At 51.9% G+C, this 17895-nt stretch overlaps 1 protein-coding gene across 3 annotated transcripts in view; it reads right to left on the reverse strand.

Annotated features, from left to right (window-relative positions):
• The window catches only part of MTUS2 (microtubule associated scaffold protein 2), a 443786-nt gene that overhangs the window by 15473 nt on the left and 410418 nt on the right, over positions 1-17895 (reverse strand). For all 3 annotated transcript variants that reach the window (XM_062195381.1, XM_062195382.1, XM_062195380.1), the window contains 2 exons: positions 10181-10395; positions 1886-1991 (listed from right to left, as the gene is read on the reverse strand). In XM_062195381.1, the coding sequence (XP_062051365.1) occupies positions 1886-1991; positions 10181-10395 (321 nt within the window). The remainder of the gene's footprint in view (positions 1-1885; positions 1992-10180; positions 10396-17895) is intronic.

Below are 17895 nucleotides of genomic sequence, written 5' to 3' on the forward strand. Positions count from 1 at the left end.
GGGGAGGGCCACAGGAGGGAGGGAGGTTGTTGGGGGGGAAGCCACAACAATACAAAAGTTGCACTTTGTAAATTCACATTTATTAAATAAAAAAATAACTATATAACAAACAAAAGAAAGAAAAAAAAAGAACTTAATACTTTACCCTTTTAGTATTTTTTTATGTTCTACTTAAAACTATTGGTTGAACTCTGTAATTAATACACAATTATTCTTAGGTGTTTAATTAATGCTATAACTAGTGCTCAAATAGTATTTTACACTTTGTGTTTCTCTGTGGGTGCAAACTGTTGAAATCTTTACTTAATATATGCTAAATTGATCTTCTGTATATAAAGATAATTGAAAATTAATCTTGATGTGAATGGGAGGGGCGAGGAAGTGGGAGAGGGGAGTGTTGTGGGTGGGAGGGAAGTTATGGGGGGGGAAGCTATTGTAATCCATAAGCTGTACTTTGGAAATTTATGTTCATTAAATAAAATTAAAAAAAGAATCATCTAGATCCTAGGGTATTTAAAAAAAAAAATTCTGATGCGGGGCCGGCGCTGTGGCGCAGTAGGTTAATCCTCTGCCTGCGGCACCAGCATCCCATATGGGCACCGGTTCTAGTCCCGGTTGCTTCACTTCTGATCCAGCTCTCTGCTATGGCCTGGGAAAGCAGTAGAATATGGCCCAAGTCCTTGGGCCCCTGCACCTGTGTGGGAGACCAGGAAGAAGCACCTGGCTCCTGGCTTCGGATCCGGCCATTTTGGCCATTTGGAGAGTAAACCAATGGAAGGAAGACCTTTTTCTCTGTCTCTCTCTCTCACTGTCTGTAACTCTACCTTTTAAAAAAAATCTTGATGACTCGATTGTACCCCAGAGCAAGTGATCTGAAATCCATAAAGGGGACTTGCACATAAGTATTCAAACAAAACAAAACACCACCTCACCTGGCTCCAATGTGCAGGTGCGAGTGGGGACTAGAAGTCTCTGTGTGAGATACCCTAATAGGACACAGGTGATGCACTCAACCAGTTCTTGGGACACGACTGCCCCTTGCCTCCAGAATGGACTTTTGCATGCATCACCCACTCCCAGGGGCAATGGGGCTGGGGTTAGACGGAGACAAGCGCATCCGTGAACAGCCGCTGACTGGGGGCAGAAGTAAGGAGAAATTGAGAAATAAATTGTCCCTGTGCATGGAAATGCATGGGAACGCATTCTGCTTTTTTCACAATGGGAAACCTCACGCTGGAACTTGCTTATGCTACTGTGACCCTCATAAAACCCCGAGGATGCAAAGAGACCGCAAAGTTACTAGAAGGCCAACAGAAAGATCCAGAGACTAACTTGCACCGGTGGTGAGTGTGGTCCCGGAGCAGGGGCTGTGCACTGGAGGTGCTGCCATGACCTGAGATGACCACACGTGTGGGACAGGCACAGCCACGCTGGGTGCTCCCGTCACTTTTATGAGCCCAGCAAACAGGGTCATGCCCATGATGTCTAGGTCTACTTTGGAAGAGTCGTCTCAAGCTTGGCTCCACATCCTTGGCCCAAGGAGCTTTAACCAGTCCTAACGTGATGCCTGGGCTGTAGCTCCAACCAACCATGCCCGCACTCCGGGGGTGGGACGTGGCTGGAGTTGACCTTTGGTTTCCGCACCCCTACAAGATGATCCTAATATTCAGGCAAGGTTGAGTCGTGACTGCCTGGGAGGGAAGAACCCATGACCTGAATCCTTGGCTTCTATTCCTTCCTTGCATGGGAACCAACCCAAGGATGCACCAGGAAGGAAGGGGTGCACTGGAGGGGAACAGAGTTCCTTGTCTCTGCAGCAGGAAAGGCTGGGCCTGGAAGCTCCGTCCCCAGCCCGCCCACTGGTCACCAGGCTGGCAGTGGGTACCTTGCACTTTGTGGTCGTGGTCATCTTGCAGGATGGCGATGGCCACAGTGTGGTTACTTTCCATCTCCAGGAGAGCGGCCTCGTGGCTGGCGGTGATGTCCTCCACCTGAGGGGGAGCCACAGTTACTGGTTCTGCAGAGAGTTCGGGAGCGGATGTGAGCCACAGCCTTGCCGCCCAGGGAACAGAGGGCAATACAACAGGAGGGAAATGTTAGTGGCCCAAGTGTCAAGGGCAGGTGGTTCTGCTGAGACGCCAGTCACCCTCAGCCCACTGCCCAGCCAGGAGGGGCAGGATCAGCTGGGGACGAGGCAGTCCCAGCATCACCGCAGTCACCGCCACCAGCTGGCTCTTTGCAGGAGGGTGGGGTTCCAGGAGGGTGGGGTTCCAGGAGGGTGGTGGCTGCTGAGGCACCCGTGGGGAGCCCTGTCCCTGGGTCCTGGACTGTCTCCTTCTCCCTCCCATCCCTTCTCCTTGTGCCAATCGCTCCATGAGGCAGTGAGGGAGAAGGAAAAGGGTCCTTCCTATGAGGTGGTCTATTCCGTGTCCCCCAGCAGCGGCGGGGTCCACAGCACACAGGTCTCGGGGAAACTGGCCTCTGTGAAGCCACCTGTTACACCTTACTCCACTTAACTCTCAGAGCACGCTTATGAGGTGTGCCCATTTTACAGATGAGAAAACTGAAGCTTAGAGAGATTTGAAATGCTTTTTTTTTTTTTTTTTTTTTTTTTTTTTTACAGGCAGAGTGGACAGTGAGAGAGAGAGACAGAGAGAAAGGTCTTCCTTTTTGCCATTGGTTCACCCTCCAATGGCCGCCGCGGTAGGCGCGCTGCTGCCAGTGCACCGCGCTGATTCGATGGCAGGAGCCAGGTGCTTCTCCTGGTCTCCCATGGGGTGCAGGGCCCAAGCACTTGGGCCATCCTCCACTGCACTCCCTGGCCACAGCAGAGAGCTGGCCTGGAAGAGGGGCAACCGGGACAGGATCGGTGCCCCGACCGGGACTAGAACCCGGTGTGCTGGCGCCGCTAGGTGGAGGATTAGCCTATTGAGCCGCGGTGCCGGCCTGAAATGCTTTTTCTAAGAGCTAGTAAACCCCAGAGCTGGCAGGGGTCACAGGTCTGTCTGACCCCAAAGAGGAAGCTCTCTCAAACGGAACAGTGCTGTGGATCTAGCTTAGGGATTAAGGCAGCCCCCTCGCATGTGAGAGTGCCCAGGTTCAGTTCTCATCGCTGATCCTGACCTCAGCTTCAGTTAAGGCAGATCCTGAGGGGGTGGGGGCAGCAGGGATGGCTCAAGTGATTGAGCCAATCCCATGGGAGATCCAGATTGGGTTTCCATATCCTGGGTTTTAAGGAGAACACCAGCGCACCGAAGCGCTCTCTCTGCCTCTCAAATAAGCAAAAAAATAAAAAATAAAAAACACTGTTGCCTCCCCCACCAACAGCAGCAAGCAGAACCTGAGGGTCCTCTTCCTGGCACCAGGGCAATGCCAGCAGGCCTGCCTGTGCCAGCTGCACACAGTTCCTCCCTGGCTGCAATTTGGACCTCCGGCAGGGGTCTCGGGGCGCTGCTCCTGGGTGGGGGGTGGGGGGTCAGGGGGAGCTGCCCCTGGGTGGGGTCTCTGGAGCAGCTCCTGGGCGGGGGGGGGGGTCATGGGGGCGCTGCTCCTGGGCGGGGGTCATGGGGTGCTGCCCCCCCCCGGGGGGGCGCTGCTCCTGGGCGGGGTCTCTGGAGCGGCTCCTGGGCGGGGCTGCCGCTGTACTTCCAGGGCCTCTCTCACACATCAGTCCAGGGCTTGGTTCTCATGCTTCCTGATTCCTCCAGCCACTCCCTCCACCCACCCTCCTGCTGACCAGGTTTTCTGTTTTACTATTGCGCCCGTCGTTTTGTTCATATTCAAAGGTATGAGTTAGGGGAGTGCTTTTCCCTGTGACAGCAAACCTCTGCTGCACAGACCACAACAGTATCCATCCAGATTCTTTGTCAACGACTCACGGTGAAAAATACCACTGTACACTGTCACCCGGGACACAAACCAGCACCCTCCACACCAAAGTTTCACACAATGATACGAACCCTTCCTCTTTGCAATCCTCTGGTTTACTTTGTTTTTCAGTTACAAGCCACTATATTTATTTCATGATCTGCTAACGGGTCAAAATCTGCTATCTGGAAAACACAGAACCGGAAAATGTGCCCAGGTCTTGAAGTTCTCTGCTGCGGGAGTTAGGAACCCACTGCTTCCAACTGGTACTCACCGAGAGAACCTCAGCTGAGTCCCTGGGGACAACTCACAGCCCGGCCTTCGATCTGGGGCAAGAAAGGAAAGCTGCCCGTGAAGTAGACACGTGGGCCTTCTTATTTCAAAGTGGGGAGAATCCCAGAATCCCATTTTAGATCTGATCATTTCATGCAAAAAAAAAAAAAAAAAAAAAGTCTGATTCTCTCCTAAGGTCACTTTTATCCACTAATGCAGGAATAAAATTCAAAAAATCCTACGAGGTGCCCAGCCTCAATCAGGAAAGCTGCACACCACTCTGAAGACAGACTCACTCTTTTTTTTTTTTTTTAAAGGTTTATTTATTTATTTGTAAGGCAGAGTTACAGAGAGGCAAAGGCAGAGAGAGAGAGAGAGAGAGAGAGAGAGAGAGAGAGAGAGATCTTCCATCCTCTGGTTCACTTCCCAGATGGCTGCAATAGCTGGAGCTACGCCATCCTGAAGCCAGGAGCCAGGAGCTTCTTCCTGGTCTCCCACACGGGTGCAGGGGCCCAAGGACTTGGGCTTTCTTCTACTGCTTTCCCAGGCCACAGCAGAGAGCTGGATTGGAAGTGGAGCAGTCAGGACTCAAACCGGCGCCCATCTGGGATGCCGGCACTGAGACAGCGGCTTTACCTGCTACACCACAGTGCAGGGCGGCTCTACCTGCTACACCACAGTGCAGGTCCCCAGACTCACTCTTAATTACTGGCCATTCTGTATTAAATCGTTTCTTACATGAGTCTCAAAACTATGAATCCATTTGAAAAAAAGGCAGACGACGACAACAGTATTTAATTGCTCCGTTCTTGTTTGTCTGAGGTCTAAATAGAATCTTTGTCCAAAGTCTTTCCATTTGTTTTATTGAAAAATAAATGACTGATTTAAAAAAAAAATCCTCCATGATGATATCAGGTAAACTCATCCATAGCACACCATGTGTGGAAATAAATACTCATTATTTGAGGTACAGTGCAGTTTTGTATCATGGAAAATCTTTCATTGGTCTTTGGTGTGATTCTAGTTTACTGGGTTCTTACACAAATCACCAGGAGTGGTTGCAGATACCAGAGACCTACAGAAGGGCCAAGTTTGAGAAGAATCCGGGGGAGGTGGGGATACTGAATCCATTTGCATCTGGAGTCTCTGCCCTTCTGTTTTGTTGGGAAGCACACCTGTGATTCTGTCCAATGAATCACGGATGAGAAAGGGCACCATCTACACCACGACCCCTCTCAGGGGTGCGTTAATGAGTGAAACACCAGTCTCCCCGGACCCCCTAAGCCACGTGGCATGAGAAGAATGTCCCGGTAGGTTTGGAAGAAAACCAGTGAGAGCCCATGGGCCAACATTTGAAGGCAATAATCCCTTCCTCTGCGGTACATTAGGTTTCACGTGTCTTCAAGGTTTTGAAGAAGGCATCCTCCACGGGGAAGGATCTGTGTGCCGTCAGCCAGTCTCCCCTGTGGCAGCGTGAATCCCCTGTGACATCGCCTCCTCTGGCTCCTGGCTTCTTCCCAGAGCACTGGTTCCTGTTTGAGAAGTGGCCAGTAAGAACTGTAGACTAGAGAAGGCCTTGAAACCTTCAGAAAAGGCATTGGGTGGGGTGGAACTTACACAAACTAAGGCACAGGAGACACAAGTTCATTTTCTGCACGGTCCATCACTAGAGACAAAAGTCCCTAGGACGCTATTGGCCCCCGGCAAGCTTATCCTGGCCCAGGCATCCTCCTCCTCCTTCTGGAAGCCTGCGGGCGGCTCTTTAGACATCTGCTGGGCCACCGCCGGACAGCTTTCTGGGCCATGCCATGGAGGAGGCTGTTGAAATGCCCACTAAACAGTCCTTGTTGCTTGGGAAAGCAGCTGTTGCCGAGACGGGACTCCGTTCCCACAGCTGCCTGCCATGCAGCCCGGCTGAGTTACAGCGCAGCGAAGGGTTGGAGCAGCCACCACCTCTGGGAGGACAGAAGGGAGCTGCGGGATCGACTTCACGTAGCCATCTGCAAAATGCAACCATCTGGAGCGCCCACAGCTCCCCCCCCGGAGAAGACGTGCATTTCGGGATGGAGACACCTGGGCTCTGCGCTGTCTCCTCCGTGTTCATTCAACCCAAGCCAGATTACACTCCCATCTGGCCTCATCCCAGACATGTAATGTATTCACAGTGGACGAGGCAGAGGGAGTGACTTCAGGGCCAGTCCCTGGAGAACACTGATCCTTGAAACCCAGCTCTGTGGCTGCACATGATGGCGCAACAGCCAAAGGCAACTGGAAAAGAGGAACAGAAGCTGGGCTGCAAGGAACTGTATTTGTGGCAAACATGACAAAGCACGTGTGAGTCCAGGGAAATCTGTTTTGCATGGTCTGAGAAAGGGAGGCTGTGGCAATTGGCTTCTGTTAATAGGTAGCTTGATACAGAATGAGCACGATCTTGGTTAAATACCTTTATCGTCATACTTTTTAAATTTTTTTTAAAGATTTATTTTATTTATTTGAAAGTCAGAGTTACATAGAGAGAGGAGAGGCAGAGAGAGAGAGAGAGAGAGAGAGAGAGAGAGAGAGAGAGAGAGAGGAGATGCAGAGAAAGAGAGAGAGAGAGAGAGAGGTCTTCCATCCGTTGGTTCACTTCCCAGAAGGCTGTAATGGCTATGGCTGCGCCCATCTGAAGCCAGGAGCCAGGAGCCTCTTCCAGGTCTCCCATGTGGGTGCAGGGCCCCAAGGACTTGGGCCATCTTCTACTGCTATCCTAGGCCAAAGCAGAGCGCTGGATTGGAAGAGGAGCAGCTGGGACTAGAACCAGTGCCCATATGGGATACTGGCGCTTCAGGACAGGGCTTTAACCCACTGTGCCACAGTGCCAGCCCCGTCATACTTTTAAAATAGGAGTTCTGCCATCTCTTTATGTCTCACTAAGAAGGTAAGACCCCTTCTCACCTTAGGATTGCTCAGATTCCTAATGGGCACCTGCTGGGTTCGGGAACAAGGCCTTGCACCTCCCGGACACTCACACCTGCACGTGGATCATCCAGGGAGCTTTGAGAAGTGGCCCCAGGCCAGGCCCTAGCCAGCAACTGCATTCAGTTCATGAGTGCCTCGATCTCTTGCCACATCTCCCAAGTGATCCCCCTGTGTAGCCAGGGCAGGGACCATGCACAATGACACAGCCCTGTCCCTTGGGCGAGAGGAAGATCTGGTGTTGTCATCATGGGCTCCTGCAGCGAAGCCAGAGGGGAGGCTGCCTTCCTGAGCAAGTCCCAGTGTGAGCGCAGGGTGATGCCTGCACCTCAGGAGGTCCTGCGTGTCAGAACTGACACATCGCCCCGCCCCCATCCTGCTGCTGACCTGGACCCCGGGTCACAGGGAGCGGCCAGACTGGAGCACCTGATTTTTCAGGTTCCAGAAGGTCAGGGATGTCACTGCTCCTGCAACCAACCCTGGGAAGGGAGGCAGTTCAGTCTGGAGTAACAGAACCATCCGTTGCCTGTGTCTCCATTTCAGCTGTCCCCGTGAGCCTGCGAGCACATCTCCGTCTGGACATCAGAACGTCAGTGAAGCACGGTTTTGTCCTCTTCCTCCCTCTGAAGGTCAGTCTGGCGTCGCCTGGCACACAGAGCACAGGACTCACAGATCTGACTCCTTGGTCTCCCGCAAACCCCTGGATGTCCACAGCAGAGGCTCACTCAGATGTAACACATCCCGATGCGATTTCCGCCATCACTTGCTCTCATTGCCGGAAGTCAGCGCTCAACTCCTAAACCTCCCCCTGTCCCGTATTACAGTTCCCTGGGCACCTCTGAATTCCCCCCATGGAATAAACATCTTATGATCCTTTTACAATCCTTGCTCTCTGTCCCAGTGTCCCGTAGAGGAAGAAGTAAGAAATGAGCGGCTTTAGCCAATGTAATGGATCAAGAGGAGTGGAGGCCGGTGGCGCCGCGGCTCACTGGGCTAATCCTCCGCCTTGCGGGGCGGCACACCGGGTTCTAGTCCGGGTGGGGACGCCGGATTCTGTCCCGGTTGCCCCTCTTCCAGGCCAGCTCTCTGCTGTGGCCAGGGAGTGCAGTGGAGGATGGCCCAAGTGCTTGGACCCTGCACCCCATGGGAGACCAGGAGAAGCACCTGGCTCCTGCCTTTGGATCAGCGCGGTGCGCTGGCCGCGGTGCGCTGGCCGCAGTGCGCCAGCCGCTGCGGCCATTGGAGGGTGAACCAACGGCAAAAGGAAGACCTTTCTCTCTGTCTCTCTCTCTCTCACTGTCCACTCTGCCTGTCAAAAAAAAAAAAAAAAAAAGAGGAGTGGAACTCTGAGCCCTCAGGAGACTGGGCACCTTTTAAATGCAGTCACGCGTGACTCAATGACAGGGGTGCGTCCTAAGAACTGTGTCTCTGGGCGATCCTGCCACCGTAAGAACCACAGAGCTCAATCACACCAAGATGCCTCGATGTAACTGGGTGATGTCACCTCAGGGGAGGGGCTTCTGTCATCTCTGGGGTCTGCTGTTGATCAGATTTCACCATGGCGCCTGACGTTGCACACAGGCAGAGTGTGGGACTCATTCTCAAACGGGAACCTCGAGAGTTCTTTCCTTCTAAGGCCTCCCACTTTTGCAGTCTCCAACAGGCTCAAAGGAGGGGTGAGATCGTATCTCCTAGCAGGTGCTTCTGCACAGGTGAGATCTTGCTGGGGCTCTCTGGCCCCAGGCTGTTCTCCACCAATGCACACATGCCACTCGGCAGTGGTCTCGACTCCATGGCGCCACCACGCGGCCTCAACTCCGTGGCATCACCACATGAGCCTTGGTTCAGGAGGCACCTCTGCCACACGTCCTCTCGCCAGCAGATCACTCCCACCCCGCCTTCCCCACTCCTGGCATCTTCTGGACTGGCCTAGACTTTCTGCCCTGAGGTTTTTGGTGAATACAGATATAAACATGTCTTCTGCCTAACATTGGGAACAGACAGTCCAGGGGTCCAGAGACAAAGAGCACATTTGTGTTTGTGCCAGGTGTGAGGTCAGCATGGATATAAAGGCTCCAGGAAGCAGGTGAAGCTAGACAGCAGCAGGAGCAAACATGTACATGTAGAGAGCACGGGAGGCGCGGTGCTGGGGGCTCTGTCTCTAATCTTAACAGCAGCAGGTTCCCTCGGCTGTAGCCTCTTCTAGTCCCCAGTCTCCAGTTCTAAGTGATCTCAAGCAGGCAGGTGTGTCTGGTTTTCATGGGGCTCTAGAGAAAGTGAATGACTAATCTGAGACGCTTACTGCATAGACTGAAATGCAAGCAAATCAGATTTTATTTTTATTACATCAACAGTACTCGTTACTCTGAAATTTCTCCTGTGTCCCCTGTGAGTCATGATGCCCCGGGGGGGAGGGTGACCCAGATGTCCACGATATCGAGGGCCCCCCCAGCACTAACTTAGGGATCTCCTGAGCCGAGAAGAGCACTCTTTACAGCTGCCTGCTTCCCTTAGGCCTATGCTAAGCAGACCAAAGCTTTTCTCTGGGCAGCCCTGTGAATCCTGGCAAGGTAGTTAGCTTCAGGGACTCGATGTTCTCATCAGTAAAATGGGGCTAGGAATGGACCTCACCTGGTAGGGTGAGTGTGAGGATTCCATGAGTCGGGGCACGGAAGGAGTTGAAAGCAGTGCCAGTACATGTTCCCTCGTTATCGACCTCTGCCCCCACAGAACATGCGGGTGACGATAAAGACAGCACTCAAGTAAAATGTGGAACATGCTAGAAGGCGACAAGGGACTGGCGTGGGGGGGGGGGGGTGTGTGATAAGGAAGATACAGAAAGACCTCCCTGAAACCTTAGAGAAAAGTCTTGAGGGCATGGAGAGCGGGAGGCAGGCAGCGCCTGGAGGAAAAGCATTGCTGATCCAGGGCAGAGCAAGGGAGGCCAGAGAGAGCGGAGGGGAGGGGAGGAGGGCAGAGAACAAGAACTGAGGTCACGGAATGACCTTGACGGACAGCTCTACTATGGAGCAGGGCTTCTTGCAGTGAGGCCTGCCCCCCCCCTTCACCGGTGCCGCCCACTGACCTGCTCCTGGTGCTGGCATCGGATCCTCAGCAGCTGGCCGTGGTGCTCCTCCTGCAGGCGCGCCATCTCCGTCTCGAACTGCAGCTGCAGCCGCTGCTCCAGCTCCTGGAGCTCGGCCTGTTGGCGCCAGCCCAGCCGGCGCACCTCGTCCTCGAACCGCCGCTCCAGGTCCTCCTTCTCCTTTTGTAGTTTCTCACACTTGGCTGTGCTAAAGGCTGCGGGGAGAGCACACGGTCTTTCTTAGCACGCTGGGGCTCGCCCGTGACATCCACGGGCACTCCGCCGGGGTCAGTGCCAGAGCAGGGTCCGACTTTCTGACCTCTGCAGAGCTGCGCAGTGTGCAAAAGGCTTCCCCCTTCCATGGCATTTGATCCTCACAGAGACCCTGCATACTGGGATGAAACTGGAACCAGAGAGCCCCAGCATCTCGCCGGTGTGGCAGAAGGGGTAGAGCTGGACTTTTGGACACCCAGGCCCACACAGCAACTCCTAGAACAGTTAGAGTCTGTGAACCACAGGCATCAAAATGTGGGGCATTGGCCGGCGCCGTGGCTCACTAGGCTAATCCTCCGCCTGCAGCGCCGGCACCCCGGGTTCTAGTCCCGGTTGGGGCGTCAGTTCTGTCCTGGTTGCTCTTCTTCCAGTCCAGCACTCTGCTGTGGCCTGGGAAGGCAGTGGAGGATGGCCCAAGTGCTTGGGCCCTGCACCCGCATGGGAGACCAAGAGGAAGCACCTGGCTCCTGGCTTTGGATCAGCGCAGCGTGCCGGCCACAGCGCGCTGACCGTAGTGGCCATTTTGGGGGTGAACCAATGAAAGGAAGATCTTTCTCTCTCTCTCTCACTAACTCTGCCTGTCAAAAAAAAAAAAAAAAAAGAAAGAAAGAAAATGTGGGGCAGCTGTCAAAGATGCAGATTTTTGGGGTGTGCACTTAGGCTCATGGTTATCACTCTGATTAGAGCCGGCGCTGTGGCGTAGCAGGTAAAGCCGCCGCCTTCAGTGCCGGCATCCCATATGGTGCCAGTTCTGGCTGCTCCACTTCCGATCCAGCTCTCTGTTATGGCCTGGGAAAGCAGTGGAAGATGGCCCAAGTCCTTGGGCCCCTACACCCGTGGGAGACCTAGAAAAAGCTCCAGGCTCCTGGCTTTGGATTGGTCCAGATCTGGCCATGAGGCCATTTGGGGAGTGAACCAGTGGATGGAAGACCCCTCTCTCTCTCTCTGCCTCTGCATCTCTATAACTCTGCCTTTAAAATAAATAAATAAATCTCTTTTAAAAATAATCCATGTCCTGTGAGTTCCCTGCTCTGGCTCCTGATTCTAGCTTCCAGCTAACGGAGATTCAGGAAGCAAGCAGGTGGTAGCTCAAGCCGTTGGGTCCCTGCCAACCACATGGGTGGCAGTGTGAAGTCCTGGTTGCTGCCTCTGATCTGGCCCAGCCTTGGACACTGTAGGCATCTGGGGAGAGCTGGGAGCTCGCTCTCGCTCTCTCTCTCTCTTTTCTGTGCTAAGTGTGGCCTGGGGGAAATCACAGCCCCCGAGCCAGAAGCCTGGACAACCGTAGCAAGATTGGGGGGTGCCTTTCACGTCCCTCAGGCTTTGAGAGCTGTGCAACCACGGGAGATGGAGACGGGGGTGAGGACCGACGCCCACAGCTCTTCCCATCCAGCTGCAGTGCCAAGCGGGGCGTCCTCAGAGAACAGGGAGGAGTTCCCTTCCTGCTAGCCTGAGGCTTTACATACACCATCTCAGGGTCACCTGTCCTTCTCCACCACTCTGTTCTAGAAGCCCCAGGAGAAGGGTCCGCCACTCTGCCCTTCCATATTCAGCCCCCGATCACTGAGGGCAAGCTGCCTGTGGGGTGGGAGCCCATGCCAGCAGCCACGTAGCTCTGGCTCTGAGTTCCTGTTCCAGGTCTCATTGACTTTAAAACACAGAGATGCGTATAGTGCTGGTTGGCTGTAACCTACACTCGGAGAGTGGAGGTGTGGGGGTGAGGGGGTTGGCTGTGATCTGGAACATAATCCAAGGTAGTCAGAGATCATGGCAACACTCTAATCAAGAATCCCATCCTGGGGCCATGGCACAGTAGGTTAATCCTCCACCAGCAGTGCCAGCAACCCATATGGGCACTGGTTCTAGTCCCGGCTGCTCCATTTCTGTGCCAGCTCTCTGCTATGGCCTGGGAAGGAAGTAGAAGATGGCCCAAGTGCTTGGGCCCCTGCACCCATGTGGAAGACCTGGAAGAAGCTCCTGGCTTCAGATCAGCCCGGCTCCAGCTGTTATAGCTATTTGGGGAGTGAACAGCAGATGGAAGACCTTACTGTCTTTAACTCTACCTCTCAAATAAATAAATAAAATCTTAAAAAAAAAAAAAAGAATCCCATCCTCCAGAGGCAGCTGATTCTTTGCCACAGTTGGACTTGGAAGAGTCGGGTCAGCATGAGGGAGGATTGAAGGTTTTCTTCCCCTGTTGAAATAGGTGGTGTCCTGTGGGAACTGTGGTATGAAGCTGGCCAGCCCTGCAGCCCATCAGCCCATCACTGTCCCCATGGATGTCTTAGCTGAGGCTTCCACAGGCCCAGTGTCCGGAGTCCACCCATTCACTGGAGGATTCGGTTCCACCAGTGCAATCAGGGTGTGCTGGGGTGGGGTGGTGGTGCTGCCACTCCCTATGTAGGCAACAAGGGAGCTCACTGGCTGTACAGAGTATAGTTATTTATTCACTTCTTGCATTTTTATTTATTCATTTTCATTTTTAGCTGCTGACAGAGAGGGAGAGAGATCTCCCATCTGCTGGTTCACTCCCCAGATACCCCCAACAGCCAGGGCTGGGCCAGGTTGATGCCAGGAGCCTGGAACTCCATCTGGGTCTCCCTTGTGAGTGGCAGGGGCCCAAACGAGAGACCCTGAACCACCATCTGCCTCCCAAGGTGCACATCAGCAGGAAGCTGGAATCGGAAGTGGAGCCAGGACTCTCACAGGTGTCCCAATGTGGGACTCAGGTGCCCCAAACGGCACCCTAAACACTGCACTAAATGCCCAAGCCCGAGAAGAGTTTAAAAGCAAAAGCAGAAACCAAACTGACTTTACAAGTCCTCTACTTTTTTTTTTTAATAAACAGATTTATTTTATTCCTTTGAGTTACAGAGAAAGAAGGGGAAACTGAGGGAAGGGTTTTTCATCCACTGGTCCACTCCACAAATGGCTGCAACAGCCAGAGCTGGTCCAGGCTGAAGCCGGGAGCCAGGGGTTTCTTCGAGGTCTCCCACTTGGGTGCACGTACCCAAACACTTAGGCTACCCTCCGCTGGCCATGAGCAGGGAGCTGGATCAGAAGTGGGGCAGCTGATACTCAAACCAGCGCCTGTATGGGATGCTGGCATTGTACGTTGCAGCTTAACCTGCTGCACTGCTGTGCTGGCCCCCGCTCTGCATTTTATTATTGCCTTGAGCTAATAACTCTAAACAACATGGGTGAAAAAAATGCGCTCAGGAAAGTCTTGTGTGTCTAAGTTTTAAGCAAATGCTACAATTACTGTTGAAGTTTAATTTTTCTACTTTGCTGAAAAACAAAATCACGGAGAAAAGTTGGGAGAACATTACTGTAAAATGGCAAAAAAAAAAAATGACTTTGTACCCCACAGCCCCAAATTCCTTAGTGACCCTCCTTCCCAGAGAAGGGCCTTCTCCTCTGTTCACAGGCACTCATCAACACCAGAACACCTACACCGACACAGCAGAGCCCTCCAGGGCTCAGACCCACGCAGGCTTCCCCACAACACCCTTTCTAGAAAAGGATTCTGGTGCCGGGCGCTGTCCTGTCTCATTGCTCCCATTCAGACTGGGGCTGTCCCTGTCCTGTGCTCAACTCCCAGGACCCTGGCCCCTCCGGAGGGGCCAGCCAGGTATCATGCAGAACCTGACGTCAGGCGCACCTGACGATCCCTCCTTACATGTAGCTTGAGCATGTTTGGTTGGAACATCACAGAAGTGGCCCCATGCTCTTTTCAACTGAATAACAGTAAATTTAAATAATATCCTTAACACAGCAATTTCTTCTGTTTTAGTTGTTTCTATGGTGAACCAGAAAATTCTGTGCATCACTGATTGTTGCATGGAGATACCGATACTAATATTATGGTGCAGAGAGGGGGATGTTATTAACAGTCCATTCTGGGTCTCAAATTAGCATTTGAGATCAATAGGAAATGAAGATCAATAGGAAAGGTGAACTTGGTCTGAGACTTTGGGGTCCCTGGTGGTGAGGCCATGAGGGAGCAGCCCTGGGGTCCTCCCCTCTCCTCTGATAACACAGCTCCATAGAAGGAATTTCATTCATGGTAACAGATGGGCAAAGCGGCTCTGCTCTGGGAGCAGCAGGGAGGAAATGCCTGCTCCAGGAGTTGAGCACCACCCCCCCCGACACCGGCTCCAGCTTTCTCAGAGACCCTGGCCCCCCACCCTCAGCTAAAGGACACTCTCAGGATCTCACCAGCTAGTGACCAAAGCTGTGAGATCCCAGAGTTCAGGCAAGAAGTGCATGCACAAATACTGCTCATCCCAGATGAGGGGATTTTAATAGAACAAAGGCCATGAAACACCAATGAAGAAAATAATGGTTGATGGTTTGAGACCAAGTTAAAGTGAGGCAAGTGAAGTGGAGGAGGAAGAAGTTTCTCCATGTTGGGAGAAGGCAGAGTCTTCCTGTGGCCAAACACGTGGGCTCCACTCTCCACTGCTGGGGAAGCCCCAGGCAATGGTGAGCCTCCTAGGGATTTCTGAGTGGGAGGTGGGGAGGGGCATCCAGGATGGGCCTCTGTCCGGCAGATCGTGGACCAGTGGGTGGGCGGGATAACACACAGCCAGGGACATCATGCTTGCTTGTATCTGGAACAGGGCTACAAAGAAAGGCTACAGTGAGAGGCACGAATGGGCAGGAAACTGAAGAGAGGAGGAAACAGATGCAGCTGGAAACCTGGGAGACAGTTCTCTGTGGGGCGGATAAGGAAGAAACTCCCGGAAGATACAGGACCAAAGAAACTTGCCCTCGCTGGGCTGTTGAAGGGAACAGAATTGATCCTGGTGCTTCCGAGGGCCAAGTGCTTTCAAATGCAAGTGACAGGGACAGGAGCTTCAATGTGGGGGTGGTGTCTTAAATATGAGTGTCGTTTTGGGGTGTGCAACGTTCTAAAACAGAGCGTAGTGACAACCATGCAACTGTTGAACGCCACTGAGTCATATGCTTGAACTGGCTGGATGGCATGGTGAGTCATATCTCAATAAACGCTTTCACCAAAAAAGGAAAGAAAATCCTCAAAAAATAAAATGACAGAGAAGATAGTTGTATCTCAGAAGGCACAGTGAATTTTTTTTTTTTTTGTAAAAAGGAAGCTCCTGTTCTGGTTTTAAAATTCTATACAAGGATGGTGAAGATATATCCTGGTAAAATAAACCAAACGGGGGCACCCTACCTCTACAGCATTTTAGAGATGAGAGTTCACACACAGATAGATAAGGACCCTAAGACTCATTCCTACTATTTCTTTTACATATTTGTTAACACAGAAAACTCAAATGAAAATAATAAAAATACTAATTACTTATTTTGTCTTTGGAAAGTACCATTTTGCGTGGGAAAATTATTTCTATATCAGTATCTTTAACTCCAGAGAATCAAGGCAATAGTTGATCAGACTGAAGTGTAGATGAACTACAGCAGTCTAAAAGGTAAAGCAACAAGTAAAATCACACTAGTGACATGCATGACAAAAATGAAATGGCTTGGGGCTGGCGTGGTGCAGCAGGTTAATGCCCTGGCCTGAAGTGTCAGCGTCCCATATGGGCACCGGTTCAAGACCCGGCTGCTCCTCGTCCGATCCCGCTCTCTGCTATTACCTGGGAAAGCAGTAGAAGATGGCCCGAGTCCTTGGGCCCCTGCACCTGTGTGGGAGAGCCAGGGGAAGCTCCTGGCTCCTGGCTTTGGATTGGTGCAGTTCCGGCCACTGCAGCCAACTGGGACGTGAACCAGCGGATGGAAGAACCACACCCCTCCGCCCCCACCTCACCTCTCCTCTCTCTGTGTAACTCTTTCAAATAAATAAATAAATCTTTTTAAAAAATGAAATGGCATGCCTTTTAACCCAACAATGTCACATGTGCACACTATGGCACATTTGCTTTAGGGACAAAGGAGGAAGCTAGTTAAATAAATGAAGATAAACACAAGATACATACAAGATAAATCCTATATATAAAGCAGGACACAGGTAACCAGCATAAATGTAACACAAAAATTTTGTAGTATCATCGAATGATGTCTATCATGTATTTTTAAGCCAGAAAAGGTAAGATGTAGACAATATGATTGCATAATTTCATTTGTAACACAAGTTTACCTCTATTTCTATCCCTTCTCCCTTTGGAGGTTGTGTGTTCAGTTACAAGGTTCACCTGTAATGATAGGCATTTAACAAAATCCATGGGGTGAGCATTTGGCCCACAGGACACCTGCCTTCCATATGGGAGTGCCTGGACTGGGGTCCTGGCTCCAGCTCCTGGCTCCAGCTTCCTGCTAATGCAGACACTGGGAGCAGCAGCGATGGCTTAAGTAATCGGGTTCCTGCCACTCACGGAGGAGATCCAGATTGAGTTATTCACTCCTGGCTTTGACCTCAGCCCAACCCCAGTCTTTGCGGGTATTTAGAGAATGAACCAATGTCGCTTTTTTTTCTGTCTCCCAAAAAAAGGTAAATAATCAATAAAATTGTTTGCACCCTTTATGAATAAAAGGATTTTAGCAGTTACTCTCATAACGAAGGAGACGCCTGGATTGTACAGGGCAGCCCGACCTCTGGGCTTTCCCTGCAGTTCTGCGGTCACTGTGGCAGGGTGATTCCTGTACTTGGAACTCCACCTGGGGGCTCCGAGGCGACTGGTTTTCACCCCAGCACTGCCCCCGAGCTGCGCCATCGCCTTCAATAAATCATGAGCTGTTGGTCTCAGCTTTTCAGTCCATAAAGTGGCAAAGTAATCGTGGTGTTTTTTTTTTTTTTTTTTTTTTTTACACCTGGAGTTCCAATTCCCAAATTCCCAACTGCTATTATGCAGCATGAGAGAGGTGATACTGAGAGTCCTGCAGCAAGCCTGTGTTGGAAGCTGCGGCCTCAGAAGATCGTGGATCATAACAGCAGCTGAGGCTTAAGGGAAACAGGACCAATAAAAGAGTCCCTCAAGAACTAAGTATCTTCTTGCCTCTGGGAAATCTTCAGAAATGTATCTCTTCTGGTGTTCTGCACACTGAGACTGATGCAGGCTAATTTAATAATGTTGGGTAACATCTGGAGTCTTACTTTAATGATTTCTTTATTTCTATGCATGTGAAAATATTGGGTACATCACTCCACCCGAATCAATCCTTAGAACCTAGGGCACTGAGAATATAAACTTTTTTTTTTTTTTTTGACAGGCAGAGTGGATAGTGAGAGAGAGAGAGACAGAGAGAAAGGTCTTCCTTTTTGCCGCTGGTTCACCCTCCAATGGCCACTGCGACCAGGCATCACGCTGATCCGAAGCCAGGAGCCAGGTGCTTCTCCGGTCTCCCACGCGGGTGCAGGGCCCAAGCACTTGGGCCATCCTCCACTGCCTTCCCAGGCCATAGCAGAGAGCTGGCCTGGAAGAGGGGCAACCAGGATAGAATCCGGCGCCCCAACCGGGACT

Source organism: Lepus europaeus, chromosome 6, assembly GCF_033115175.1.
Source record: "Lepus europaeus isolate LE1 chromosome 6, mLepTim1.pri, whole genome shotgun sequence".
Taxonomy (NCBI): domain Eukaryota; kingdom Metazoa; phylum Chordata; class Mammalia; order Lagomorpha; family Leporidae; genus Lepus; species Lepus europaeus.